Source organism: Amphibalanus amphitrite, unplaced genomic scaffold (genome assembly GCF_019059575.1).
Source record: "Amphibalanus amphitrite isolate SeventyFive unplaced genomic scaffold, NRLGWU_Aamphi_draft 000788F_arrow, whole genome shotgun sequence".
Taxonomy (NCBI): domain Eukaryota; kingdom Metazoa; phylum Arthropoda; class Thecostraca; order Balanomorpha; family Balanidae; genus Amphibalanus; species Amphibalanus amphitrite.
This window is the reverse complement of record NW_024882282.1, coordinates 240750-254890: the sequence shown is the minus strand read 5'-3', so window position 1 is coordinate 254890 and position 14141 is coordinate 240750. Positions and strand designations below refer to the sequence as shown.

At 55.9% G+C, this 14141-nt stretch overlaps 1 protein-coding gene across 1 annotated transcript in view; it reads right to left on the bottom strand.

Moving 5' to 3' along the window:
* The window catches only part of LOC122366147 (BCL2/adenovirus E1B 19 kDa protein-interacting protein 3-like), a 30383-nt gene that overhangs the window by 2119 nt on the left and 14123 nt on the right, over window positions 1–14141 (bottom strand). The window contains exons 3-5 of the mRNA XM_043338018.1: window positions 11186–11264; window positions 2765–2841; window positions 717–869 (exon numbers count right to left, since the gene is read on the bottom strand). Coding sequence (XP_043193953.1) covers window positions 717–869; window positions 2765–2841; window positions 11186–11264 — 309 coding nt within the window. The remainder of the gene's footprint in view (window positions 1–716; window positions 870–2764; window positions 2842–11185; window positions 11265–14141) is intronic.

Below are 14141 nucleotides of genomic sequence, written 5' to 3'. Positions count from 1 at the left end.
TCACCCCTCCCTGGGGAACCAACTCCAACAGATTTATATGGGAAAGTTAGCTCTACCGGTCACTGAGAGGAAGGTTGTGATGGCCACTGAGGCAGCCAGGCTTCACCAGGGAAGCACGAAACACGTGTCTGGTCTCGCATGACCAGGGCAGGCAGCGGGGCTGACGGCGCCAGTCCGGCTCCTGCAGCAGCTGACTCGGCTCAGCGGCCAGAGGTCAGTGCGAGCCGGCCGACCGGGTCGTCAGAGGTCAGCTCAGGAGCCTGAGGTCAAGGCGAGCCGGCCGACCCCGGAGGTCACGGGCCGGTCAGTCTCATATCACCGCGCTGGCTCAGCACAAACGGTAGCGATCGGTGGTCTGACCCGCACACGAGTCAGCACTCGGCTCTGCTCAGTCATCTCTCCGCTACCAAAACCAGGGTATATTGACTTACCAAAACCAGTCAGCGGAAAACTGGTGAGTCACCTGAGAGCGTCCTTGGTAAGCTCAGCACCGGTGTGCTACTGAAACGGGCGCCTCCTTACCGCCAGGAACTTAGCTCACCTTTCCCTGGATCAGCACTCACCCTTCCCCAGCTCACAACTGGCTCAGTACTCACCTCCACCAGCTCAGAACTCGCCCTCCCCCAGCCCAGCACCCGTCCTTCCCCGCCTCTCACCCACCCTGCAGCTAGCTCACAACTGGCTCACAACTGACCCAACCCTAGCTCACAACTCACCCGAGGCCGGCGCCGAGCAGCAGCGACAGGATGTTGGTGACGATGAAGGTGCAGAGCACGCCACGCGAGAAGATGCCCGTGTTGCCCACCTTGGCGTTGCGGATGCTCAGCGCCCGGTTGGTCAGCCCGGTCGGGTGTCGGAACCGCCAGTCTCTGCGAACACAGCCCAGAGGCGTCAGCAGCGGTGGATGGCAGCGATCGAAAACGTGAATAGTACACACAAAACACGCTAACAGAGGCATAAACATGCAGACTAACAGATCTGTCACTTATACGCTGGAGCGATTATTTCAATAATACCAGATCGCGTTGGAATTCGATAAACAGACGAATTCACCCAGGGCAAACAAGATGAGCCCCATTAAAACAAACAACAATCCAGCCTGCCCCACAGGACGTCCGCCGCGGCCAAATACCGCGGCTGACTGGGCATGGGCTGCTGGGCCAGATACCGACCGGCCCAGACGGCCGTCAGGCGACGCTGGACCAACGGAGCGCCGTGACACTCGGGTTACCAAACAAACCAAACAACTGCGGAGATCATACACGTCCAGCATACGGTTCCCAATACAGACAGTATTTGGGCAACTCGTATGACTTGTATTCAATTAGGTCTGGATAGTGGACATCGGACAACCTTCTCAGCGCGGAAATCTTGCCCCTCCTATCCTGAATAACCCATTAACCCGAACTCTGCTTCTTCCTTCTAGTTTCAGTCACACCATCGCAGCTCCCCTTGGCTGATTTTAGTTACACCATCACACGTTTGAGCACTATCGTAGCCACACCGCGACACGACGGTGGCCTCCACTACCTACATGACCTGAGACTCCGTCTGTCGACTCTAAACACCTCTGTCGGCCTCGGCCGGCGCCGTGACCGGGCACACCAGGCGGCGGCCGGTGACTCAGTCTGACGCGCCGCGCAGCTGTGCACACATACATGCACACGGTGAGACGCGGCTCGGCTCTGAAACCAGGCGCCGCCGGCCGCTAACAAACAGCCGGCAGCGCGGCCAAACCAAACCGAATCAAACCAGCGCCGGCACGCCGTGCGGGACGGTCCGTGCCGCTCGTCGGCGGGTGGGTACGCCGTGTGCTTGTGGATCGACTCTGTTGACCAAGACTAAGAGCACGAAGGTGCATATTTTCAGCATTCTGACCGTCAAGGAACGCGTGTCAGAGGAGCATGACCACAGCTTCGGTGGGTATCATCATCTGAAGATACCCCTTACTGGCGAGGTAAATTGTGATGCAAGCACATCCAAGATAAAAAAGAACAAAGACGACTGCCAGCCGACTACGCAAAGCGTCGTCGGAAGCTGAGCGAGGTGGTGGGAGGATACAGGCACACAGCGGACCACAGACAATGGGCTGTTTGACAGCCACAGCTCACTCAGCCCACGGGCCACGGCTCACCAGCCGGCCACCGCCGACCGCAACACCATTCGTCAGAGCACTGCTGCACTGACCTGCACTGAACAAACGGTGGGAATTATCGTCTACCGCAGGTTGATACGACGAAAATAAAAACAGCATTCTCCCCCTAACCACTATAGAAAAGAGCCATTCGGCAACCCGAAATAAGTAGGTATTACTTTTTTGCAACGAGATAGACGGCAGACCCAACACAACCACTGCCACGTTGAGAGAGAGAATTAATTGTTTATGATCCCTATTCCCTGACAGTACTCAGCCCAGTGTACAATTGCATACCGTATACTTATATGAGGCGTTCTGCCTCTGAACAAGGCACAAGTTTCATTCGTTAAACTCGCTTCAGTGCCTCAATTTTCCACTTGACAGCAACTGTTTATACACCAATTTTCCACTCCCTGCTCAAGGAAGCCTTACCTTACAGACGGCGCAACTGCATTGTGAACCGCAGCACAGCACCTTGCAACAACAATTTGAAACGAAATACATACTACATATTTCCGTAATAATACAGCTAACAGGCAGCGGCACTGGTGAAAAGTAATGGTACCAGTGCTTCTGCAGGCACCTCTATTGTTATTATTTCAGGTAGGTACGTGTACCGGTACTGACTTTGGCGGTGTGAGGTCGGGCCGACTGCTCCAGTCCCAGACCCAGTCGGTGCTCTTCTCCATCCCGAGAACATCCTCCTGAAACAGAACAGTCACTGGTCAGAACATCCCCTCCTCCCATCCCCAGAACATCCTCCTGAAACAGAACAGTCACTGCACAGTGGCCCTTTTTCAGAATTAGCACGCATTAATTCTCACATTACCTGAAAGTGGTGCAAGACATCACCACGTGATCAAGGACGTATTCCCTGCCAATGCAAAGAGAAGAAAAGAAACGAACTGCCCAAGGAGATTCGGCCCAACAGCGACAGGCCGCTCGGCCCAAGATTTGGCGCACGTTCGCACGGCTCGCCCGCCGGCCCAGGCCGCTCCGAACGCAAGCCCGCCAACCGACCGCGCTGCACTGACCGCCAGGACGCCCCAGGGCGTCACGTGACCGCATCTACAGCTGTTGCCAGCCACCGTTAGTCGGCCCCGGCCGGGCAGCAACTAAGGTCAGCGCGACGCGACCAATACAAACACATAGGCGCTTTTGACGTTAGATCTTAAGCCGACCACGGGACTTGTGCGGCTTGGACATCAAACGCGACAAGAAATCGGACAGTTTTTCTTGAGCGCAGCGTTATGCCTACATGACATTTCAATAAGCACATCTTATGGCAAAAGTCAAGCCACATTTAGGCGCACACCAGGTGACACCAGGCCAGGTCAATGAGCTTAGTCGTATCGGACAGGAGCCACAGCCGCTCGCGGACTGAACTGGCTCACGTTATCCACCGTAGAAGCAAAATGGCGCAAAATGGCGCGATGCCCTTTGGTGGACATGGTCAGAAGAGATCGGCGATTCGAACGATGTATAATACGACATGTCCCAGAGTGTGCTACTTAACATAAAGCTTCATATGTATGCCGCCATCTCCAGTTAATAATTGTCCTGTTATTGTGTCCACAATATTTGGCAAAAGTGGTCTATTTAAGTTTGTACAATGAAAATTGTGGTTTCTAGGGCTTCTACGTAAACTCAGCTTCACAGCCATGCCACTAATTTTTAATATTTTCTCACCGAAAGCCTTACAAATTGATGTTCATCTTATCCTACTTTTTAGGGTCCGCCGGTGGTGTCCGCGCGCCTCTCGACAAACTTCGTGTTTGCGGTCAGTTTTACCAAAGATAATTATTTTTTAGGAGGTAAAAATGGCACCATCGGATAGTTTGGAATGTTTTGCACACGATTAGACTGCTTTTTACTCAAAAGAGGAGAAAAAATATTTTGGATTTATGCGTGCTAATTCTGAAAAAGGGCCACTGTGCACTGGTCAGAACATCCCCTCCTCCCATCCCCCGAACATCCTCCTGAGACGGAGCTATCACTGATCCGTACAGCTCATCCATAGACCTCTGTGTGACCTGGGTGTACAAATGTCTATGGCTTATCTCATCCTATCTGAGAGCTCCGCCTATCATCTCATCCCCCGGCCATCTCACAAAACGGCACCAAACCAGGCACAGCACCACTACATCAGCCTTTCATACAGCTACTCGCTAATCAAGGGAACTACAACTAACAGGGGCCTAACACAGCAGCCGGCTCGCGGATAGACGGCTGTCTGTCCGCCAGCCACGACTGGGTCAGCCGGCTACCCTCCCCGGTGATCTCGGTTCCTGCCTCCTAATACCGTGGTTACTGCGGTTACCGTGGTTCCCGGTTACCGTGCCGCTGTCCATCAGACCCGCTGGTATCATGGTAAACAGGCGGGGACGCCACAGACCATGGCGCCGCCAGCAGCGTACGCCCCACCGAGGCGGGGCGGTAAATGGTGCGGCTCGAGGCCAAACACCGCATGGCCGGCGGCAATTAAACCCCTCCATGGCCTTCACACCCGACGAATACGGAGCCACCGAGCAAGTAAAAACACCCTGCGGCGTCCATGGTCTGGACGGGATAGGCAGACCGGTCTCGATAAATACCACTACCAAAACAATGTCTGCAATCTGCATCAACAGCATCTGGATGGGTCTCAAACAGGCACGATCTCGTTTGTCCACAGCGAGCCTTTGAGTGAGGAAAACGTCCAATGGCTGTTGTGATTTCGTCAGTCGCTGTCGCCGCTCATTCCAGAGCACACCTACAAACCTCAACTCCTTTTTGCATTGAAGGTTTTCACAACGGAGCGGCTGATGCAATCCCGGCAAACAAAACATACACACAATAAATCCGGAAAATGACCTCGGGACTCCGTGAGCACTGGCCAGCTCATGCATCATTTCGCGTACGATTGCAAGGTCACCAGAAAACAAAGCAGACCGGACCGAACAGATCGGCACGGCGCCCCGACGGCGGTGGCCGCGGTGGTAGGAATTAGCGGCGTATGTGCCGGCCGGGAAACCAACACAGCTCAGGTTTCGGCGCGTTTGCCGACAAAAATAGCGGCTCACTGGCCGGGAACGGTCCGCCAGCGGCGAGCCAGGTGTGCACTGAGGGCGCACTGTGGCGGTGCCGCCCCGCCCACCCCGTCCCGGAGCGTGCGCCCAGCGAGCACCTGCGTCCCACCCTACCGCTCTCCAAACCTCAGCCACCACGTCTCGGAGCTGAGATGGTGCACGCATTCCATACACCGCACATCGCAGTGTGCGCTGGCCCCTGAGTGCACTAACGTCGGCCCTGCCCGGCCAGCAGCTACGAGCACGAACCCCGACCGGAGCAGCTCCTGGTCGGACCAGAGGGAGCCGTAACTGGCAGTGCGGACCGATGATGAAACAAATCTATCTGGTCATCCCGTCACACAGAGGCTGGTGATGTGCGAGACAGCGAGTCACGGCACGCCATGGTGCCGCCGTATTAACAGTGTCACGACCACGGAGGCGGGCGGGCGTGATGAGTCACGAGCCGAGAGTGTTCGTGACGGTGCGTCGCGAGCCAGAGCGCGACGGTGCGTCTGATAAGGCGGTCCCAAACAGGAGGAGCATGCTCAGAAACTCTCGACAGGAGCTGAACAGCGCACTACAGAGATGCTCGACAGCAACGCACAAGCTCTTGAGATCGCTAAGTCATTCCACTTCAAAGATCAACGCTTCAAATGCGCCATTAGCACACTCCGTCCCGTTTTACGCCCGGCCTCAGCAATCAGCGCACCCTCCCAGCCCTCAGCCCTGCCGTCGGTCTCGGCCGCGCTCGTGTGTCGATGTCACGGTGCCGGTGGGCGAGGCGCGCGCACCTGGCCCGCTCCCACCATGGGCCCGTGCCGACAACAGGTGGACAGAGTCACAACGGGCGGACGGCGCGCCGCGTCACGTCACGTCAGACCCGTACCTACCCACCGGGCGTGGGATCGGGAGGTGGGCGTGATTTCATCACCCTCAACGCGAAGTTTCCCTCGTGCTGGCTACTACTCTGCTGCGGTCATTAAACATAACGCCTAAAACAGACCGGCGCCATGGACTGAGCGCTGAGCAGCGCTGACAAGGGCGAACGGACACAGGCCCCGCTTCTGCCCAAACAGGTGCACGCCGCTGCATCAGCGGACAGTGACGCGGCATCATTGTCGGTCACGGTTCAAAACACGGTAATACGGGTCCGGAGCCTGGGGAGCCCCTCGTATGGTGCATACTAGTGGGGAAACGAACACTAGCCCGAACATTGCATGGATGGATGGGACAGACGGGTGGGAAGCCGCGGTCTGTATCGCCTCTGGTCACTGGTCTCCCGAGCCATCAATCCTCCTGTCGGCGACATCGTGTGGCGGAGTCGAGACTCATCCTGAACAGGCGCGGAGGCGATGTGCCAAGCCACGTCAAAGGTAAACAGCGAAAATAGAAGTTCGTGGGTCTTCCTTCCTCAGGTGAATCATGAGTCGCCGGTCAGTGACGTAAAAGCGGCGGACCGTTCACCGGTCAGTGACGTTGAGGGGACACCGTCTCTGTACCCGCTGTAATTAGCCACTCATTCAGATCATATTCACTCGTACTGCTCCAGATTCAGTGGCATCACGGTAATACAGTTCGTGGAAAAAGGATCGCACCAGACTGAGAACTGACCAGTCTGCTACGCTTAAATCCTCATTCCTCAACCATCACAGGCAACGGTCCAAAGATGCACTGTTTTACCAGGAAAACAACATGGGTAAGCGAGGAAAGTACTGTAGTGGATAGTGAAGATGATAGGAGACGGGTTTAGCCGGCAAGAGACAAAAAAACCCTACAGCGCGCGTGCGGGTATGCCTCGGCGTGTTGATTAAGTGTCACCCTGAATCAGTGGTACCAGAAACCAGTTGGACGGAAATAGAACGTATCTCTGGATCAGCGCTGATTGTTTAATTAACGTTCACACTAACAGACACTTGGCGGTTGATCTCACAAAACAAGCCAAGTGCAGTCGGAAGTGGCGTGCAACGAAAACAAAGGAGAAGGTGGGCGATTTGTCAGATGGTCGCGGTTCCGCCATAAGCATCTATCAGAGTGAATAGCAAACGTCCTTATGAATGTCGGCGACTCGGCACGTTGAATATGCGCTTGCGGATTCGTTTATAACATAACCAATCTCTTATGGAATGCATGTGAACGGAAAAGACGCAGCTATATTTAGAATAGCTCGTAATCGCCTTATATCCATTTGGTTATCCTGTCTGACGCAACAGGACAGAAGACAATGACAGCCCAAGTCCTTGAAATTGACGATCACGGCTCCCACAGCCAAGAAAGCCGCCGGTGCTTGGCGTCGAGCTGTCGCGTCGTCCGCACCATGGCCGATTACGGGGACTGGAAGATATCGGTGCCGGTCGCTCAAAAGAATGACCGGCAAACCCCTATAACACGTAAAAAGCCTGCTGTCAGCCCGCACATTAAAAAAAAAACGCTGCGTTTGGGTCTAAAGACGAAGCATGCGTGCTCGGAATCTCCGCCATGTGTTGACACTCAATGGTCGTAGTATGTTTGTCGTAAAACTACCGTAAAATCGTACCGGTGTGTGAATTACTGCCGAGGGGAGACCACGCAGCTGAATACGGCACATAGTTACATAGAAATATACACATCCCGATAAAATAAGGAGGCGATATCATAGCTCGGTAACATAGAGCTGCCAATAAAACAACATATGCCGGTAATGAAATCCGCGTAAGAAAGCAGGTGTACCCCCTTGCACCTATTGTCCCACACGCGAACACCCCATCAGCCCACCGACACCGGGCTGACGCCAGTATGCGGGCTGGGCGGCTGGCAGAGGCATTGTTCTGCGGGCGGGCGGATTACGCCCCACCCAGCCTGCCGCCGACGCCACCCACACCAGAGCGGTGGGATTCGGCAGCGACCGTCCTGCCCGGCCCACCTGTCACCGTGACAGACGAGCGACACCGGCCGCCGGACTGCACCAGCTGCGGTACACGGATTACAGAAAACCCAGCCTACAGCGGACAGAGCACGGGCGCTCTGTGGCAGGCTGTCGGCACGTGACACAGAAACAGATCAGATGGAGGAAATAAGCAAAGCTACTTGTTAAGATAATTTCCGTCAGTACTGCATATTATTGTATTGTATATTATTGTCCCGAGGCATCCCCGGTAAGGCTTCCCGGAACGCTGGATTACTTAACATTTCCATTTAGGGGAAGTTGGGGCAATGCCGGAGTTGGGGCAAAGCCGAAATTCGAGATATTTCTAAAACCGTACGACATGGATGCCACGCCTCAGTGATGCTCTGAAGCTTAAGTGACTACAATTATCGCATGTTTGTTACGAGTCGTCATTTGGAATACTTCGGCTGTGAGGGCGCCAAAAGCGTTTTCAAGGTACGTTTCCCTTGTACTACATGCGCCTTTGAAGCTGCATTTCTTACTCATTATGCTACCGTTTGTCTGGCCAATTCGGTCAAGTAATCTTCAGCATGTCTTTGCATAAGTGTGCTGCCTATTTGAAATTTATACAGCACGTTTAAAAGTTATGGGCCTGCAAATGAAAGTATGGCTGGCTGGGGTAATGCCTAAAACGTGCAATTACGCACGTTAAAACACGCTACGTGGACTTTACTGCTGTAGAATAGCAATGCGTATTTTTAGTCAAACAAATTACACTTTCAGCCGGCACAACGGCCTGTTACCTATAAGGAATGATTTACCTGGCATTTTCTTATTATATCACACAATTACAACTTCCAGTGTGCACCAAGCGTCCTCAAGCTCTTAAAACGCGTGTCAGCTTTGATGAATTTTGGATAAAGTTTGAGATAAATTGGCAAAACATAAATGTCGGCATTCCTCGTAGATCATTTATCCCATTTTCGGCTTTCCCCGCAGTCCGGGGCAACGCCGAAAAAGTCAGTTCTTTGATATTTTTAGTTTTTGCGCTTAGCGGTATGCGAATTCATCAAATGCGCCTGGTATGTTTGAAAGACAAAAGACTGGCCTCTCGAATGACGCCCACAAGAATAGCTTATGTTGTCTACCTTGCGTGCTACGGGCGTCAGAAAAAAAGTATTCGGCGTTCCCCCAACTTCCCCTAATCCTCAAGCTCGGTAGGGTGGAGCAGATGATAGATCCTGTGAAGCTGCAGTTACGTAAAAATTGGGAAAGGCATGGTCGCCTGCTGGCAGTACTGCAAAGCGGGCATAGCGGACACAGAGCGGACATATGGAAATAGGCATAACGGATAGGATGGACCATAGAACTCTGTACACCATGGATGGACCAAGTACGCTGATGATTTTGTCCGCGGGCTGCCTAATCGTTGAAGACCACCAGCCGACCTGGCCTGCGGTCGCTGTCGGGTGGGCCTGCAGCCTACAGCCCTCTGGTGTCCCAGGGCACTGGGCCGCACCCGGTACCTCTTCGGAGGAGACGGCGCGGCCCGGAACCGCCGCCGCCACCCCACCCCACACCCGCCCCGCTGATGAAACGATGCAGACGGGGCCCGAGGCTGATGCAACCCGCGCCTGGCGAACAAAGCTAGAGAAAAACGCGAGACAAGGCGCTCCGTCACCGCGGCCGGTGCAAAATAGTGACGGCCGGACGGACAAACATGACCCGCACAAACATGGACACTGGCTGCACGGAGAACGACAGGCCCGGCGGCAGCCACCCAACCCGCGAATGGACCACAGCGCTGGCGAAAAAAAAGGCCACTGCGACATTGACGGAAAGGGGCAGTAAGCCTGCACAGGTGTGACTTATGTGTTCCTCTTTCATCATAAACCGGCACAGAGAAGGAAGAATGAGCATTGAGCAAGGCGCAAGCTACATACTGTGCAACGCGGGACACTTGAGAGAGCGAGATTGCAGGCAATCAAGCAAAATGAAAGATGTTAAAATAAACAAATTTAATAACACTATAAGCAGGCTGCTCTGAGGTCGCCCTGGGAGCGGCTGGCGGCGCCGTGCCCGCCAGCCGGCCGTTCGGTCGTCCCGGCGGCCCTGACGGCTGCCCCAGCTCCAGCTCCAGCCCAGCCCAGCCCCAGCTCCGGCGGGTGTGCCGGCCATCTGCACGGCTGATGGAGCCTGCCCGCCCGCCCGCCCGCCGACCCACAAGGACGCCGTGCCGTTTGGCTGGCTCCGGGGGACGGACGGCGGACCTGCAGTCTGTACTAAGACTAACCCCGCGTTCGATGTCTCCCGGACGACGAAGATTCTATGCCATCCGGGCCCAAAATGCCGTTCGATGTCGCACGGACGGCAAAGATTCTACGTGACGTCACGTAGAATCTTTGCCGTCCGCGCAGAATCTTTTGAGCGTGCTACGGTGGGCAGAGAGGCAATGATGGCGCGTATTTCAAAAGCGGCGCAGCAGCTGTTTGCAGAAGTTGTGACATTTGTGCGCGGTCTCTATGGAAACGTAAACTTGGGTCTTTTCGAAACTGACGCACGTTGTGTAAGTGGCGCACAAAATGGCCGGTCTCGTCGTCCGACTGTGTGCTTCATCGAACGCAAAATAGAATATTCTGTGTAGAATGTTCTTCGTCTGAGGAGACATCGAACGCGGCCTAAGACTGCAGTCTGTCTGTCCACCGGACACCGGTCCATGGTGGACACTGGATAGGGCGACCAGACCCGTAATACCAAGCACACCTGCATATCGTGAGTCATGATGAGCAAACGGGCCTGATAGCGTGTGTGTTGTGAACTGAAGTAGCTCTGTTGGGTTTGCCCGTGACAATCACCGTCAGGCGATAATGCACCTCCGCTTCGTCACTGCTTGTGTAAGCAAGGCGAACGGTCGCCACCAAAATGCGATCTCCATCCGATACAAGGTGAAGTTCCGCGAGATTTCACCTTGATACCACACGCCTTACGCCAATTATCAGCTGGATTCACCCACACCTGGCCAACATCGCGCGGCGGTATACAGACCCGGGCCGCACACTACCCTCGGGCCGACACGGACAGCCCGGCGCCCTCCCCCTGGGAGCCGCGCTGACCGGCCGGTGTGGGGCTGCTCACCTTGTTGAGGTAGTAGTCGCGCAGCTCCTCCAGGTCAGTGGCAAACTCGGGGTTCGGGCTGTTGGGCGGCGACTTGGGCCTGCAGGACACACAAACATACAGCCATCCATCAGCATCAGAGTCGCTGCAGCCGGGGAGAGTGGGAGGCACCACGCCGGGCTGCAGCCGCTGAGCGACGCGCCCGAACAGCCGGCCCAGCGTGAGGTGTGCGAACGCCCTCCAGAGTGCCCTCCCCATCCCGCCCGCTCACCCGCCTGCAAACGACCCCGAAAACGGCGCAGCAGACACGCCGCAACTGATTGGCATCACAATGTCAGAGGTCACGGAAAGGACACAGAGAGGGAGGGGCCTGAATAGATGTGACTTTTGAATGACTGCCGCATTCCATTACCGTAAATAACAGGATGTAGGCGTGTGACCGGAAAGTTAAGTGGGCGGAGAGCCGGCAAGACTTTCCAAGTTCACGGTGAACCAACCGGCATGGCGGGCATCCCAAAGTGAGCGGTGACCAGACTTGTGTTGACAGCGGTACCTAGGTATGTGTCCTCCATTTACATAATTCGTATAAATGAATGGGAGAGGTCAGTTAAAACCAGAACACCCATTATCATCGGACGAATACATCCAGCGCAAAAATGACCAACGTTTTGAGTAAGTTTAGTGTTGCTATAGTCGAATCAACAAGTAATAACATGCTGGTCTACATCAAATCGTCAGAGGCGCATACCCTTGCCACGCCGTCTGTTTGATGCGTCAGCAGACAGCGCGGCTGGAGGCAGTACGGCCAAGCGGCTCCAACCGAGCGGCCACTCGGGAGGGCCGGTCACGACAGCGGCTCGGTGCAGCTGCACTCGGCCCCAGAAATATACAACACCCTCGCCGGGAGCAGCCGTACACAGTCCCGATAAGGCAGCGACGCTCGGAATCCGCTCTCGGCGGCACAACTGGACGACGCTGGCGCTGCGCATGGCCAATGACAAACATTGCAAGTGATCAACAGACACAATACAACGGAAATAAAACTAAGAAAAGGAAAAAAGTAAAACTTGTTACGATCAGCATAGCAAAACTCTGTTCGAGCCTCAGTTAACTTGACACACCCGTGTGGTCAAAGCGGCACGACGCTATACCCCACAACCAGCCGTACCGAGGCATCTCGTCACTCCTTCAGTCAGCGAGGTCGACCGGTGCGGCGCGGCCGATCAGTACCCGAGTCGAACCAGCCGCCCCATCAGCCCGCCGCGAGCGAGGCCCGGTTGGCCGCAAGGTCAGTAATCATAAATCCCAACCCCACAGCCGCGGCCGTATCGTGGGCGCCGGAGCGGGGACTGAGGAGCGGCTGGTTGGCCATGGTTCGGGCTCCGCTCACACAGTCCGAGCCGCAGCTCCGCGTGGGAAAACGGCAGAGAAAGCCGCCGGGGTGCGACATTTAGAATGTCCTCTGCAGTCAAGCCTGTTGGTTTGTGTGCGAGAGCGACAACCGCACATTGTGCAAGCAATGGCGTGTATTCCTCTCGAGGAAATCATTCTAGCCGACCGAATCGAGGCACGATTCCTATAAGGTAAATATCGCAGCATTGATTCGCATGCATCTCTGGCAGTGTTGGGTGTGGTCCATCCGGACTGGTGGAACCGCCGGCACCCCTGCAGTCCATTGAGGGAGCAACGGGTGTGGTCCGTCTTGTTCGGTGGTAAGCGTCCCTCCCACCCACCGCAGGCCAAACATCAACCCTGCACGACCTCGCCGCTCTCAATCGTTCAGCCCGTCAGTGAAGCGCCGTGGCTGCAACAACATTTCTCGGTACCCCAACAGCGGGCGGCAAAAACCTACTCGGCTGCACAGACCGCGCCCTTGAACTTGGCCGGCCGAGCAGGACGGGACCAACTTCAGATGACTGGCACAATGTCAAAACCCAGCCGTGCTGCACGCACTGAATAAAAACCCGGCGCCACCAAGCAAATACTCACACATTGCACAACGCCACGAGGGCGACAGACCGAGCAGCACAACGTGCGTACGATCTGTCGCTGGCGCGGTACGATCCTATCAGCTGCTCATTGTGTCAGCGCGACCGCTGGACTTCATTAGACTCTTATATCAATATCGTCAGGCACAGGCTGCATGTGGCGCTGGCTCTTGGCATATAGTCTACCTCGCTCGGCAGTCGAGGGTGACAATAGCCCGGTGCGGTTACGAGTTCGGACCACTCCGTGTGCCTGCCCGCCAGGACAACCCACTGACACCTGTATCGCCAGGTGACACTGGTGTACCTACTAACACCTGCGTGCACGAGCCCGGCGACACAGCCAGGCAGACACGGAATGGCACGGCGGAACGCAACCCACCACAATACGACGCAACGCTGCACGGGGCACCGGCAAGTGGGGCCGCTCACCGCGGTCCCAGCGTCAGACACGCACATCAATCACAACACGACGGACTGTCCACACCCGGACACGGGGCCGCGAGCCACGCGGATCCACCCCCGGCAGGTGACATCAGTGTCAGCATGGCAGAGCCGCGCCGGGGCCCGCCCGAACCACGCTCCGCACCCACACGGCGCGGTCATTATGTAATGCAACAATGCATGAGATGCATGATGGAGCTGGCTGTCGGGTCGGGATCGACAGACCGGCGGCCGTACGGCGGGCGGCGGCGGCGGATGATACCGGCGCTCCACTGTTTACATAAGCCATGCGGTCAGACAGCCACCGACCGGGCCCGCTGACCGCGCGTCACGGCCCGATCACGTGACCGGGGTGGCGCGGCGCGGCCAGCGACCTGCAGAGGCCGCCCAGCTGCGCCTCCGCCGAGCCGCGCCGCGCCGCGCCGCCGCTCACCGTCCGTCACAGGCTGATGAATGGAGCCGCCACCAACAGGCTCCATTGGAAAAGGGCTTGGGGAGAAAGTGGCAGATCATTTGACCCGAGAGACGAGCCTAGATCGGCGGATTCG